At 38.2% G+C, this 16,170-nt stretch overlaps 1 protein-coding gene across 2 annotated transcripts in view; it reads right to left on the reverse strand.

Moving 5' to 3' along the window:
- The window catches only part of STK32B (serine/threonine kinase 32B), a 151,626-nt gene that overhangs the window by 56,349 nt on the left and 79,107 nt on the right, over positions 1-16,170 (reverse strand). For both annotated transcript variants that reach the window (XM_079307148.1, XM_079307149.1), the window contains one exon: positions 9,245-9,418. In XM_079307148.1, coding sequence (XP_079163274.1) covers positions 9,245-9,418 — 174 coding nt within the window. The remainder of the gene's footprint in view (positions 1-9,244; positions 9,419-16,170) is intronic.

A 16,170-nucleotide genomic window follows, 5' to 3' on the forward strand; every position in this document is an offset into this window, starting at 1 on the left:
TTTCATTCAAAATAGACCTCTGACACTCATTGAGTAGCACTGTTGATCTGATTTTTTTAATGAAGATCACAGCTTAATTATTGTAGCAACTGGGGGGAGAAACATAGGAAATATAAAACTGCATTTCCCCACACCATCACCTTTTCTAGAAATACACAGAGAGATTAATCTTTATCCATATATTAATTTTTATCTGCAGACTTCTTAGCAGAATTTTTCACAGCTGGTATATAAATCTGTTTGACCCCTACAATGACAAAGAAAGACACAGCCTTCAGTAAATCTTATCCTGCTGACTGGGAATCCACATGCTGCCACCAAGCCCCTGTGTCCTCTGTTACTGGACTCCTATGTTCACTCTCTCTTCTCACTCCTACCTTTGGCTTTTAGGGTCTGACTCTTTCCATGCAGTTCTCTCTTCCCCACTTCTACACCACACTTTGCACTCCCTGCTCTTTTCCCCATCCTAATCCCACTCTGGACATCTCTGCTCCACTTGATGCAGGTACCTTGTTTTGGTACCCTCAAATCCATCTATCTAACCATCTATTTCTCTTTTATTGCTACTATCTGTCCAAAGAGTGGATGTCCAAAATATTTGCAATCTAAACTCAGTCTGATAGCAAACACAATATCTGACTATAGAAAGAGGGCCCACAGTTTTATCACAAGCCCCTCACATTTGTCTTCTAATGTATCTGTGTCCATAATTAAAACCCTAAACCCAAATAATGTGACATGTACACTAAGAATATTACTGAAATAAAATTTGAGACTATAATGTGATTAGACACAGAAGAGCCACTCTCAGAGACAAAAAAAGATAGATGCTCCAGTTTTGTATTGTGTTTTTCTTGGGCTAGAAAGGAACTCTTCTGCATTCAGAACACTACAAAAGCTTCACATTTATAACAAAATGAAGAGATAAAAGTCTGAATTAAAATGGGTAGCCACTGGATTAAAGCTATTTCTTATTATTATTAGTCAGACTGTAGAGATGATTTTGGTCATCACATAAAGAATGACCCAATTAATATGAACCAAATTGAATACATTTTGGTTTGTTGAATATGCACTGCCTACCAAGTGCTGCTCCCACCTTGCAAGGTCCCAGTTTGGCACAGTGTTTTCATGTCTTTCTTTTCTGACAGTATTTCTTCCCGTGCAAGAGCACCACAGCTGCTGAACTGCAGGTTTGCCTTGTCTCCTCTGCTGCAGGAAACTCGATTATCCACACAGCTTTATCCTGGGAAATTCCCCTGGGATAGATGTAAGCTCTGTATGCACATGTTGGGAGAGGCAGAGGCTCATCAGTAGCACTGTCTGTCATACAACATCAAAGCTTTGAGCTGCTGTGCTGGCTCCTCTCTAAAACCCATCCAGGGGACTTGGGACAGGATTTTACACAGAATATAGGAATATTTGAATATAACCTTGAGGGAGTGTCCTCAGGAGCATCCAAGGAGGGGTAGAGAGCAAAAATGCAAAGGACAAAATTTGAAAAGACAACTCCAGCATAACAAAACGTATGGTAATTTGTATCTTAATTGCAGTCCCTGCTCACAAGATAATTTGTTTTGAAAGAGGAAACTGTCAGATGATCACAATTACTCTCTCATCTCTCAGTATGTCTGTGAAGCCAAAAGTTGTACAGAAGAGACCACATCTCACCTGAAATATTAAAGCTGTACTGAAAGCTTCTGAATGCGTTTCCAAGGCAGGAAGAAAGCTCAAATTGCAATACCCATTAACCTTTTGCCATATCATGAACAGTTCACTCAACACCTGAGATACAGAAGACTGCTGCAGGCATGAGGAAATCAAGTAAAAATGCACATTTTTGTAAGTCTTTTTTATTTTGCCATATATTAGATAAACTTAGACTGTAAGGAAATCTCCAGGGGAATAATAGAATACTTTATGTATGTATTGCTCATCCAAGCTGAAAAAAATATATTGCCACCACTGAAGCAGAAATGGGAGAAAGAAACAATTGTCCATATGTTGCTCTTGGTTCATACTTTGCTTAGCATGAAATTTAAAATCTTTTTCCATATTCCCTTTTCCATCTACATATTTTAATCAAAGATTTAAAATTTCTTCACTGACAGCAAAGAAAAATGACTCAAGCACTCTGCCTGCAAATCTGCCATTTCAGTGGAGAGAATATGCATGTCAGAGTCCTGGTGGTGTGAAATTTCCAAGACACAAAGACATCAGATTACTTATAGCACTAAAGGTAAAGGGGTTAATCTTGTATCACATATGGTTAGGTCTTGTTCTCTCCTCTGTTAGTTAGAACTTCTGTCTTTGCTCATTTCATCTCTCTGGATCAGCCTTTCCCTCACTTTCAGATGCATGGAGGGGCTGGGGTAGGAGGTGGAAGGCCAAAAACCCCGGGCAAGCCAGGCAGTGCTGTATGAGACAGTGGATACTGTCATGCCTCTGTAGAAAGAGTGCCTACTCATTTTAATTACTTAGTAAAAGTTATTTGCATGTAGTTATTAATACTCTTATTATATTTAGTCTAACAGTATCAACATGTTATTAATATGGTGGTCTTTGCTGGCATGAAACAGTTGGGAGCAGACACCCATACTAAAACGACTTGAAGCTTTAAAGCAACACCAACACATTTTAAATGGATTTCTGTGAAAGAAAGAGATCCTGATAACTGGTCACAAAGAAACCATCAATATGCTAAAGCAGAAAACTGGTATTACCCAGATCAGATTTGTGGGTGGAGACTTGAGATAATCTTGAATATAAAGCTCTGCTTTAGTTCTTTCTGCGTCTTCTGCTTCAGTGTCTGAATATCTAAAAATGATTCATTACCAAAATTTGAATTCTGAGGAATGGGGCAAGGAAGGAAACTAAGCATTTAATTTTATTATCCATCAACAGGATGCTAAATTATGGAGATGAGGGATATGTATCATTTTAATACATATCATGAGCCCTAAAGCCTGCTTTTCCTAAAAGAGCAAGTTTATATAAAGGGATTATGAAAGAAAACCAGGAAAGGAAAAGCAGGAACACAGACAGGTGATGGCAGCTTGTTTACATGGGGATACAACCAATGTCTGTGTTTGTGATGTAAACAGCACAATAGTTGTTAATCTTACTGATTGCTTCTCTGTTTAAAATCAGACACCCAGACAAGTGTTGAGATGATCTAGACACAAAGGAGTGTATGACATGAATCTAGCAAAAGAGTTATTAATTCTTCTAGAAAGAATTTCAAACAGTGTTATCTAAATCATAATTTTTTATACTGATTTAAAAGCTTCCCTGAATCCTCCTCCACTTCATTGTCATTTAGCAGCAACCAACAAAAAACCATGAGAAATCTCTAAAGTCACAATGCTATCATTAGGACATTGTGGACTTATACATATCTAGATCATATCTACACTTATCTGGGCTTCTGATTTTAAACAGAGAAGCAATCAATAAGAAAACCAAAAATTGTGCTGTGTGCACCACAAACACACATTTCAGATGGCCTTGATTTAGGTTATCTTTGGCCACTGGGTTTGTTACTAATACAAGATGGTCAGCCAAGCTCAGTCTATAGGTCAGATATTCCATCTCCTACCATTGACCAGACATGTAAATTCTAAATTATCTAGGGCTTGGGACATGAGTTTTCCTTGGCTAAAATATTTCATGTAAGTACATTCCTACCATGTTGCAATAATGAGAGAGGGGAAGATGAAAGAAAGAGACACAAGGTGATTTCATCTGCTCCCTTGAAAACTCTAAGGAAGCAAGCAATTCCCTGCTGGCTTCAGTGAGGGTGTCTCAGCCAGGGGGTGTTGAAGGAGTCAGGGTGTGATGGGCATATTCTGGTGTTTCACCTCAGTGAGGAAGGGAGAGCACATCAGGCCCACAATAAAATATGGTGTCTGTGCCAGTGGCAGGAGCACCTGATGGGACATGATGCACCTCAGAGTATTCCTGTCTTTCCCAATACAGCCTGCTTTACTTTGTTAGTAGCTTATATACTCTATATATAGAATTCTCAATATATTTCCCAACCAGCTTCATTTAGTAGCAGCATCTTATCTGGTATATCAAATAACTTTTTCTGTAGCTAAACAGAAATAAAATTAATTTGTTCTTGTGGGGAGAGAACTCTGTTCAGAAGTTGAAAGGCTTGTTCTCTGTGTATTTGTATCTTGTGGTATCTAATTCTTTGTTAAGTGCATGACTGAAATTTAAATACCCTTTGTGCCTAGAATTTGTGAATCACTTTCTTTTTTCATCTTGCTGGCTCATAAGCATTCAGCAGGTGTTCAGGGCTTTATGGTTTGCATGATGATTCTTTTTTAACTGGTTTTGATATGTTTTCCGATTTATTTGTCTTACATAGCTCATCGCTCAGTTCCTGTAGTTTTTCCTCAAAATAATGTGAGCTAGCCCTTGTTTAAAGAACATAATACAGTGTCATGGAGGAGACATGGGAACACCAACTAAGAAAATTCAAAGGACAAGCCTCTTGATCTGCTATGATCTCTGATACTGCTTATGAATAGTAGTGATATGGTTATTTTTACCCTAGTTCATCTACTTCAGACCCTACTACATTTTTTTGTTCATATATACACACTTGCCAGAAAATAAATGACTATTAGTATGAACAGAAATCTGTAAGGAACTGTGTTTTTACTATGTCCAACTAAATCTCAGGTTGGCACTACTCTGCCTGTGACACCTGGTGAAAAACTAGGAACAAATTTTCCACTTCCAAGTAATTTTCAAAACTATTTACTGCTTACATACTAAATAGAAAATATTATGAAGGGCACCTTTTTAAACAGAGTTTGCTATTTTGCTGTATGTTATCTCAAGTGAGACAGGGAAGGCCCATTTTAAAGAAGTGTCTAAACATTTAGATGTAAAATATTATTATTATTATTATGTTGAATAACTTGTAAGACTCAATGATAATGAACCATCAGATCCAGTTCTGAACACAGAGGAACTCTTGTCTGGCTGGTAGCAGCAAGACAACCTTACCCTGCAGAGGAAAATGCAATGCTCAATTTGCCACCATTTTCCATTAGCTTTGGCCCACCCTGCACTGCTATTGAGTTACTGAGAGCTGGAATTACTCCTGGTGCTATTCTCCATTGGAAGCAGAACTTGGAGGAATGGAAAACAGACTGGTGATCACAGTAGCCACACAGCACAGACCTGCCAAGCCAGGCTAATTCAAATCATATTGTGATAAAAAAAAAAAAAAAAAAAAAAAAAAAAAAAAAATTATGTACACATACACACATGAATAGTTTAGCATTAAATAAACCCCACTAAAATAAAAGTGTCCTGGGCACACTGATCAAACAGCTAGTCCAGTATCCTAAAATTGTGCTGGAAGGTTACCGCAATTTCCATTCCAGACATCTGCCACATCCAGCCTTCTCTCTAAGCAGATGAAAACCAATGGAGCCAGACTGTGATGAAAAGTTTTGAGGGCAATGCAGTTAACACTTGCCCCTTAGAAAGAGAAAATGTGAAATTTTCATCATGAGCATGTTAGCAGGGCAGCAGCCACAGCATTTCAGGGCCAGCACTGCTCTGAGCCAAGGCTGTAGCTGCAAGAGCATCCTGGAAGAGACAACACTGGAGTTACTGCTGGAAGAACCCCTGAATGGAAACAGGCAGCCTACTTTGGAGAGGAGGCAGGTGGTTTTATTGAAATGTATGAACAGCAACATTTGTGAAAGGAGGTGGCTGAGTTACTCATGGCTGAAATAAGTTTATTCAGCCTTTGATGAGAAAACTTTTGTCCAATACATTATTCAATGGCATTATACAACAAGCTCTGGAAGGAATGTGTTTAGTCATACCATCTTGAAATGGCAGAATTCCAGATTTGGTCCAAGATTTGAGAATGTTTGAGGTAATGTATACTGTAAGAAGCCTTCTGTGTGTACTGGGATTCAAGGGTCTATAACACATCCAGCCTTAAAATAATTATTTTTTCATGTGAGAAAAACACAGCAGGGCTGTGAGAAAATAAGGGGTTTTTGGTGTAAATCTTGCAAAACCTGTGACCAACAATCTCAATATTAAGTTAGCTGTTGCATAAGTTAAGTGAAAATTTTGCTCAGAAATAGCCTTCAAATAATAGCTTGAAATTTAGATCTTTTCAAAGTTTTAAAGTTTTTAATTCTGTGTGAACATCCATGCAAATGCAAACATTTACAATAAAGCTGTGAGACACAGAGCAGCATTCATTATTGTGCTATAATAAATAATTCCACTATTGCAGAATTATGCATGAGAAATATGGATTTTATACACACGGATGTGATTAATAAAAATGGCAAGTTTCATAAATACACCAGAACAGTAGTGGGTTTTACTCTATTTATGACTTTGTCCCTTCAGTAACAATAGTTCTACTGCTGAAATGATTTCCACATTCAAATTTCACACCACTAACCACATCAGCAAACACAGAGGCATTTCAAGGCATCTCCAAGGGGAACTGGCACAGTACTGATGTCTACATCCATTCATGTGTGCCTGGGAATTCCTGTCCCCTTCAGTACCATTTCCTTTTGTACCAAACTCCTGGGGCCACAGGTTAGCCTAGAAAAACCCATTCTGTCATATTGCTGGTTGCAATAGTAATGGAAACCTGAACACATTTCATACACAACTGGATATTAGGAGGAGTTAAACTCCTGATTCATACCCCATATATTCAATTATTTTGGTACTGCAGTTTGAAAATCCACCAACCCAGTCTGATAAATCATTTGACAATTCTTTCTTTGTAGCCAAGACAACACCTAGTAGCAGGCTCTCTCAATGATTCTCTGACTTCCAAACATTTTTTCCTTTTCCCTGCCAATCTCATTTCATTAAATTTCATTCATAAAATTTCATTTTACAATTAAAAATCTAACATAGTTTTGCAGGTTAGCATGTGAGTGATGACTGAAAGAGCTTGGTAACAATGATATTGCTGAGGCCTGTTACCACAAAGCACAAACACCAAGCAGATCACTGACTTCATCTCCAAACAAGACAGTGTGTTTGCAATGACAAAGGAATGACTAGATGTGTCCTTACTGTGCATCAGTGCTGGCTCTGCTCCTGAACTAATTTAAGTCAGCACTTTGCTCTTGGTGCCAGACATGCTACAGAGATTTAGGGCAGCTGAACCCATCCCACAGACTGCTGCTCCAGGTGGTGTGAGATGGAAGGCAGAATGTTCTGGACTGACCTGGCTAAATAACACATTCACTGGTGTGTGGGTCATTTGTGATTCTGTGGTAACTGGTGAGAAGAGGAGAGGCAAAAGGCTCCTCGTGCCACAGTTGGGTAATTTGGGCAGTAAGCAGTGAAGTGGGACAGACACACTCAGATCTCAGGACTGGCAGTTTCAAAATAAACATCTCTTCCATAACACAACAGTCCTGAACCAGATCCCTAAACAATCCTAGCTAACCAGTCAGTGACACCCACTGTGGGCTGTCTCATCTCTTTCTGTAAAAACTTTAAGTGCAGAGTGAAAACAAAACACAAGCTCCAGAACCTGCCCCCAAAAGGAGCCAAAAACCATGATGACCATGCCTTCACCCACCCGCATGCAAATCAGCAAGGGTTGAACCACTACGACTCAAAGGAAAAAATAAGTCAAGTTTTTACTTGTTATGATTAAGTAACACTAAAGAGACCAAAGTGTCAAGCCCAGTTTCATAGTGGAACTGTGAAAAGGCAGACACTGTCACAAAAAGCCATGAGCTCCCACAATGGCTTCAATCCAGTCCTGCATTCTTTCCAGATAAATCACCTTTCTCAGGCTTTTCCGTGATACATTTTTAAGCTACAGACTTCTAGCAAAATACAAGTTTTGATTACAAACTGGATTGTCTCATGAATATTTTGCCAGCCTATTTCCATAAAAGATCTCATCAATTTGTTTTTCACCAAGAACATTCCTTAAGGCATTAGAAAAAAGGTCAGCTGTGATTCTGAACTCCACTTTTAAATACTCACTGAGAAAAGAAAATTTATGAAAAATACATGGAATTGTACTAAAATAGTAACAGCGTACTAAAGAATTTTCTTGCAATATTTGCAAGTTTTATTATATCTGGAGTTTTAGCTGCAAGCAAAACAAGAGTTGCAAAGGTTAGTGGAATTTTGTCTAGCACAGTTTCAGTAACACAAAATACCCACTCGCCATTGCACCTCTGCTCAGATGGATTTCATGCTGACCATTCCTCCTCTGAAAGTCAGACCATACTTTTTTTTCCCATCTTTCTTGTGAAATCATGAGACAGCTTTGCAAGTGGATGAGATGAAAACTCTCCATTAATATATTTGAAGGAATTTGTTTGTACTGGATTTTGGGAGATCTATGACACAGCTTAGTTTAGTTTGGTATCTTAAAGTCACATCCAGATTTTGTATGCACAAACTGTATTTTTACATTCATACCACTCTAAATTAGAAAAAATAACCCTGGATTTAGCCTAAAAAAGAGTAAAATAAAGGTTCAAGCCCATAATTTTATCATTTCATCGTTGCTGTGTTAACATAAAAATAGAAGTTATCCCTGCTGCTTCAGTTAAACTCCAGAATGTTTAAGGAGAACAGACCCTGATTCCTGACACCTTTTTTGAAATGAATACTATGCTTGCTTCTTTATGGCAGAAAACCCAACAGATTGCTGTAATAATAAAAGTGCAAAGAAGATGCAGACTCTATCCTTGTTCCAATTGATTTGTACTATTGTTCCTACTTCCCCACCTCTATTCCTCCTGACCTTCATGCAGATGCTGCAAGTAAACAAATTATTCTCAGCTTTAGTTTCTATAACCATTCCCTGATGTTATTCTGAGAAGCTCTTGTACTGAATTACAATGGTTTTGTGTTCAGTAACATTGGGGCACTGGAGAATTAAAAATAAATTAAAAGCAATTGGGATGCTGTTATAGGTTGTCTTTAGTATTTAAAGACCATAGTGAAAAATGTGCATCCTAGTATGACATCAGAAGGAGAAAAGAGCAGCATGAGAAGGATACAAGGTTACTGAAAGGATGTAGACAAAAAGAAAGCACTTAAAGAGAAAACTTTTCAGAGACAAGTTCCACCCTTAAATAGCAATGGGAACTTCTCTGAGGTTTTGAAGAAACAGAACTATAAAATCAGATCTATGCTAGAATTCCTCTGCTCTGCCAAAAGCAAGCAGCCCATTCCTCAAATGAAATTCACTCACCTGTGAATGATGTGGTATCTCTGCAAATAATCCAAGGAGAGTGCCAGCTCACAAATGTACAGTTTAACAGTTCCTTCATTAAAATGGACATTCTGCTGCAAATGGTAACGCAGATCACCTCCAAGCAAGAGATCTACCACCATGAACATGTCTTCTTCATCCTGAAAGGAGTACCTGGAAGAAAGAGCTACAACTGAGATCTCAGGGTGTCACAGCCATGCCTTGGGGTGGCTCTCATTAAGGAGATCCTGTAAATCCCTGATTTGCTCCAAAAGCATGCACTGAAAGGCTTTCTCACTGCTGAGGTCCTGGCTGCAAACAGGCTTCAATTGTGGTGGGACTCTGAATGTTTAAGAGTTGTGCTTTAACCCCAGTGACAACTAAGAACCATGCAGATGCTCTCTCACTTCTCTTTCCCCAAGTGAGCTGGGGTGCCAAATCACAACTGTGGGCTGAGATAAGAAAAATTTAGTAATTGGGAAAAAAAAAGAGGAAAGTATAGTGATAGTAGTAATGATAAGAAACAGTGATAATTGCAATGAAGAGGAGACAAAGAAAGAAAATCTGAGAAGAACAACAGCAGTGCTCTCCAGCCCCTGAATAATGTCAAGCCTGTCCCCCAGCAGAAATCAGCCCTTCCCATCCAAATCCTCCAGTTTATATGACCATGATACTTTGTGGTGTGGAATATCCCTTTGGACAGTTTGGATCAGCATCCCAGCTCTTTGTGCTCTCCCAGCTCTTTGTGCCGCTCCTCACTGGCAGAGCAAGAGCCATGGAAAATTCTTTAACTTAGGGTAAGCACTACTGAGCAACAGCCAAAACATCAGAGTGTTGTTAATATTATTCTTACCCTGAATCCAAAACACAGCACTGCTCCAGTAAGAAGAAAACTAATTTTATGCCAGCTGAAACTGGAACATGAAGGCAAGCAAAACTTGAGCTGCTGCCATACTACTATCTTATATTTAAACACAGATTAACACCTGAATGTTGATAAAACAGAATTTAAAATACCTCTAAGGTTTTTACATTCTTAAATAGCCATTTACTCATTCAGGTGACAAAATAGCTTACAAAGTAGTACAATAAAATGGCAGGCCTTGAAATAGACTTGGTATTTACACACAAACAACTCTAGCTCAGTGCTTATGGAAAGTACCCTGGCAGCATTCAGAGCTGCTGTCTCAGGGGTATTTTCCAGATTCAATAAATATACACAATGTTCTATTAGCTGAGTATTTTTTACAGCTTGCAGTGTAGGTCCAAATTCAATAAGGACTAAATCTGCAATTTTACTGCCTAACAATACATATTTTTTCAGTCAGCAACCTATATCTTATAAAATGTCAGAGTCTTTGTTGTAACTGACTGAATTCTCCTGGACCCTTTCCCAGAACTGCCTGCTGAACACTCTGAGGACCAAATTTGGATGTGATTTAAATCCTGTAAATCCAAAGGTGTAGCCAGTCAATGAACAGTATATAGAGAGACAAATATAGTGCTTGGGCAAGCAGGAATTTCCATGTGTTTCTACTTACCTTGGCTATGCTGCCACTGCTCTGGTTTTTTGTGGTTCTGAGTGAACCAACAGAAACTCTCTGGATTTTGTTTGTAAATGCAAATGTATAAGATACAGTTTTCCCAAATGAGGAATGTAAACACCTTACTTCTGATGTGAAATCACTCTTTTCCTAGAAATTGTTCTAGAATTAATTTTTCTGTGAAGTTATCTTATACCAGATATACACAGACTACTGAGATGTGATCCACAATGAAAGTGCCTCTTCCAGCACCTTTCCTCCCATGAGGTGTGTAATATATGTTGGCTACAGATGTGATTCAGTTCTCCTGAACTGTAAAATTTATGCCAAGAAAATGAAAACGAGAGGGCTTCCAGAAAGCCTGTGCACACCCTGCCCCCAGAGGCAGAAAAGTCTATATTAGATTATTTTAATTGACAGGTACAGTTTCACTTCCATTCCCAGGCTTGCACTTACTGAAATGAGGCACTGCTTAGGGATTGTCACAGATGGTTCATTTTGAATTAATGTTCATTATTCTTTCTGAACACAGTTCTGAGGAGTGACTTTCTCTCATACTCTGCTCTTCTGTTTCATTCCTATGTGACTGCCAAATGCCAGGAGGGGAAAGTAATTTATTTGCATTAAGCTTTCTTTTTAATAAGTCAAACCTCTGAAGCAAAATGGTAAAGTAGGTGGCACATGGTGTCTGCTCACCTCTGGAGAGGCAGAATTTTGTAACACACAAACACATACACAGGTTAAAAAAACCAGAAGGCTTCTAAAATATTCAAATTCCTCCAAGTATTCTGTTCTACTGAGCCTGGAGCAATTGCAGAAGCAAAACTTAAATGTGTAGTTACATTTAGGATTTTTTTTTTTTTTTTTTGACACTGTTGTTATTTTAAGTGAAAAAATTGTAGCAATTGTAGCAGAGGTAAAATCATCATCACAGAGTGGCTTGGGTTGGAAGGGGTGTTAAATATCATCTATTTCCAAACCCTCTGCTATGCATAGGGACACCTTGTACTAGACCAGGTTGCTCAAAAACCCATCCAGCCTGGACTTGAACACTTCCAGGGACAGAGCAGCTGCAGTTTCTCTGGACAACCTGTTCCAGTGCCTCACCATCCTCTGAAAAATGTTAATTTTTTCCATCAGTTACCACATGAGTAAGGTATAGATTTTGCTTCTTTCTTTTTTATATTATTAAAAAAAAATTAATTAAAAAGTTGCAGATTGAAAACTCTTCTTAAATGGTAAGTGAAATATTATGTCTTGTCTGGGACTAAAGAGCACTCTTGGTGCCGAAAGTCATATGATGACATGTCTGTAGAAATGGTACTGTTGCACCTCTAGTTGTGAGATATGAATGTCCTTAGTCATTTTTGGGGCAGAGTGTGAAAGCAGGGTAAAGAGTGACTGCTATGAACTTGCTTTTAAATCCAACATTTATTCCCTTTTTTTTTTTTTTAAATTATGAGTATGTTTCAAGGTGAACGTTCAGTCTAGACAAAAGTCCCATGAGAACCACCCAGAAATAAATGTGTAATCTTGTTCACATCCAGATAAATGCTGTCATTTAGTGAAACACGCTTTTCACTCCAAACAGGTTTTTAGGCTGATGTATTCTGGTTTTCTGTGTTGGTGAGTGGGGAATGGTGGTTCTTTGTCACCTGCCAGGCAAGCTTTTGTGCATCAGTAATTGCTAATGATTTAAAAGAGAGATCAAACAAAGCTTTCCTGCAGGGCTCAACCAACCTTCACCCATTCAGTGCCTTGGGGCTCTCAGGGCCTCAGGCATCTCTGGGAATCCAAGCTGGGATGATAACAGATGGGTTTTGTCAGATTTGCTAGAGAATCCATCTCCTGCTACCATGCCTCTCAGGTAAACACATGAAATGCAATCCCTACAGACAGAGGTACAATGCTTCAGAAGTGATTGTACCTCTAGAGCAAAGTACATTGAACCCAAACACAAAAACCAAATCAAAAACCCAAATTAACAAAACCCAAACTGGACCAGGAGCCATTCAGCAGTATGGCTAAAGTTTGCACTAGTCAGCCTTCCCACACAGGACACTTCCCAGATTTGCCTGGGCCATCTTGACAAGATCATGGTTTGCTAAGAGAGGTTGGGGAAGATGATCCTTGAGATTCTTCTACCCTTTTATTCTATGATTCTGTGATCTTTCATGACCTGTGGAGGGAGCACAGGTTTCATGCTGAAGATTCACACCATGTCACACAACCAACAGGTGGTTGTGAAGCTCCCTGTATCTTCCCTGATGTTCCACTCTTGCACTCAGAGCCAGAGTTACTTTTTTTCTCTTGTACTGATATGTGTCTCTGGTAACTCTGCTAACCTTGCCTGAAGTGTTGTGTGCACTGGTTTAGTTAAGACATAAACTGCATAGACACGTCTTGAAGGAACATATGCATGTGCATGTTCAGTATCTCAGCAGATTTTTCAACCCCATCTAAATTCTGTCACACCTGACACACATCATTATGCCAATCTTACACCCCTTCTCATGCATAATGGTGTCTTTCCAGCACAGCTGATCCAGTGGGTCAAACCTTCATGGGTGGCATTTCTCTGGATCAGACCACAGTGTGATTGAGACCAGCCCAAGATGTTTTCTGGAGGGTAAGTGTTGGAGTCAGTGAGCCAGAAGTCTCTCTGAATTCTTCAGAGAGAAACCAGAGTGCAGGAATTGAGTTAAAGCCTTTGGATGGATTGAAGTATATTAAGCCACTCACACGTAAAGTAGAAGTTTAAGCTTAAGTGTAAGCTTTAGTGTAAGTTTAAGTTTTAGGATAAGTAAGTGAGTTAGTAAGTTTTAGTATGAGCTCTAATGCTTTTAGTAAGTGAAAGGTTTGGATGCCAGAGGAGAAGTGTAAGTTCTAGTGATGTTTGAAAAACATACTAATGTTTTCAGTGGAGGCTTCAGGAACGTAGTTTTAGACATAATAGAGCTATAGTAAGAATATTGCTTGCATTTGTCAGATAGTACAAGATAGGTCATATGCATAATTTATACATAGCATGGTGTGTTAAGGAGCTAGAATTCTAATAGGTTAAGGAGTGGTGGTCTGAATTTGCATGTTAGCTTGTTGGGAAGATTCTATATAAGACCTATATAAGTGCATCTATACAAGATGCACTAGGGAGATCTGGTGTTTTGCAATTGCTTTTTACCATGGCTTTTTGCTTTTGCTTTGCTATTTTGCTTTTGCTTTGCTTTGCTCTCTACCACCATCAACACCCAAGCAGAAGACAGGAGTTGCACAACAACATTGGCACTTCTGGGACCTCCAGGAGCAACTTCTTATATCTGGGACTTTATACCAAAACTTAGCATGGACTCTAATGTTTATGACTGTGCCTTTTGAGACTGATGTGCTTCTGCAATAAATAACCTTTTAGCAACTATCAGCTGCTTTGCTCATTTAAGAGATAACTTGATGAAGTTGGTGCCCAGACCACTGGAGGTCTCACCTCACAGGTAAAGAAATTCATCCTAGTGAAACCATCTTTGACCCAGAGGATTGCATGGGTGTGGCAAACAGGAGAAGGTCTAGAGCTGATGGTCACTCCACTAAGCAGATCTTGCAGCTACCAGTTTCTAAGAATGCAGAGCAGGAGTTTCTCCAGGTCCTGCTGTGCAGCTGGGTAACAACTGGTATTGTTTTCCTCCTGCCCTGCCCTGAGGACTAACAGGACTTTGTGTTCCAGCTTAGACAAGTTTGGTTTGTTGTGGTCACAAGCAATCCAGTCCTATGCTTCTCTCACTAACACAAATCCAGTATTCTGTCTTTACATAAGAAATTAAATATTGACTTTTTTAAATTTTTTTTTAAATTTTTTTATTTCGGTATTTATTTCAGTATTTTAAGAAATAAAAGCTTTTGATATATTGGTGTGAGAATTGAAATAGACAAGTGAAATATTGGCCCTGGGAGAAAATCTTTGAAAATGTTGCTGCTGGTTGGGGAGGGGCTGATGGTAAATCAGACCACTGGAGATTAGTTTTCAAGCAAACACTGTAATTTTACTGTTGTAAGCTTCTTATCTGTTCAAAGGTAAATGACATAGAAAAGGGTTGATTGGTTTTTGAAATAAACTCAGGGGTTGTTTGGGATTTTTGTGTTAACCAGGTAGCTGAGAAATACCTTCTGAATGAATTGTAACATTGTGACATGCTGAATATAAACCAATTGATATTGAATATCAGGAATATATAATTAGTTACCCTAAAGAGAAAATTTTAATCCTCTTGTAAAGTAAATCACTTGAATAGCAAATTACTTGAATAGTTCTTGCTTGTTTCTTAAGTAGTATCATTCTCCAGTTATGAGAAAATTATTCTAAATACAGAACCAGCCCTCTACTTTGGTTGAAGAAGTGTTTTAATGCATTTTAACTACCTTTCTCCAAATTAAGATAAAATAATAAAGCCCATATCAAACAGGGAATTGAATTTTTGATTGTATTCATTCTGGAAGATTAACTATTATTGGACATAGTCCTCGATGGAAATACATTTAAACAAATTACTTTTTGAATAAGTTATATCTGTTTCCATGCTTATGTATGTATATTTGTTTTATTAATATCTAATTTTTGTATTTATATCATATTTGTATTTTTTACTTGTAACTCTGTCTGCATAAAAACAGTACAGATGAATTATTAGATAATTTCCCCCCACCTTCATTCCTTTTTTTAGTTAATCAGGATAATTTTTTATTGAAATGCTTCCAGTTGAGGCACCCGGTATTCATGTATCTTGCATCATATGAATTACCTAGGAAAAAGGACATGATGGATATTTTATATTTGACTTAAATTAAAGATTAGAAACACATTAGAAAAATTTCAACATTAAGACCAAACCTAACTTCATAATCTTGAGGTAAGCAGTTAAAACAAGATATGCACAGTTCATACATTCAGATAACACTCACTGAATATGACAAATGATTGATCTCTGGTGTCTCCTAACTACAAAATTAAAGAAGGTTTTCTGGTTTTCCCCTGGCGACATTAAAGGGACATGGTAATATTTCCCCCATTAGTAACTGTAGATTTTTTCAGTGTAGATGTGGATGCCATTTCTTGATGTGGTTACCTTGCTTTTTTTCTTACCAGTCCAATTTGAGTAACTATGTTACAGAACAATCCTCACCTGCCCTAAAGCAGCAACAGGTTTTCCAAGACTTGCTGCATTGAAAAAGAACAGGTCACTTAAAGGCTTGAATAATTTGACATTTGCCAAGGAACAGTCAGAGAAGAAAAATAACAGTCCACAGCTCTCTTGTATAGGTATGGTGGAATAAAATATAGACATAATATAAGCTGGTATAAGTATAGCTTGTAATACAGGTACCAAAAATAGC

This window comes from Erithacus rubecula (genome assembly GCF_903797595.1).
Source record: "Erithacus rubecula genome assembly, chromosome: 5".
Taxonomy (NCBI): Eukaryota; Metazoa; Chordata; class Aves; order Passeriformes; family Muscicapidae; genus Erithacus; species Erithacus rubecula.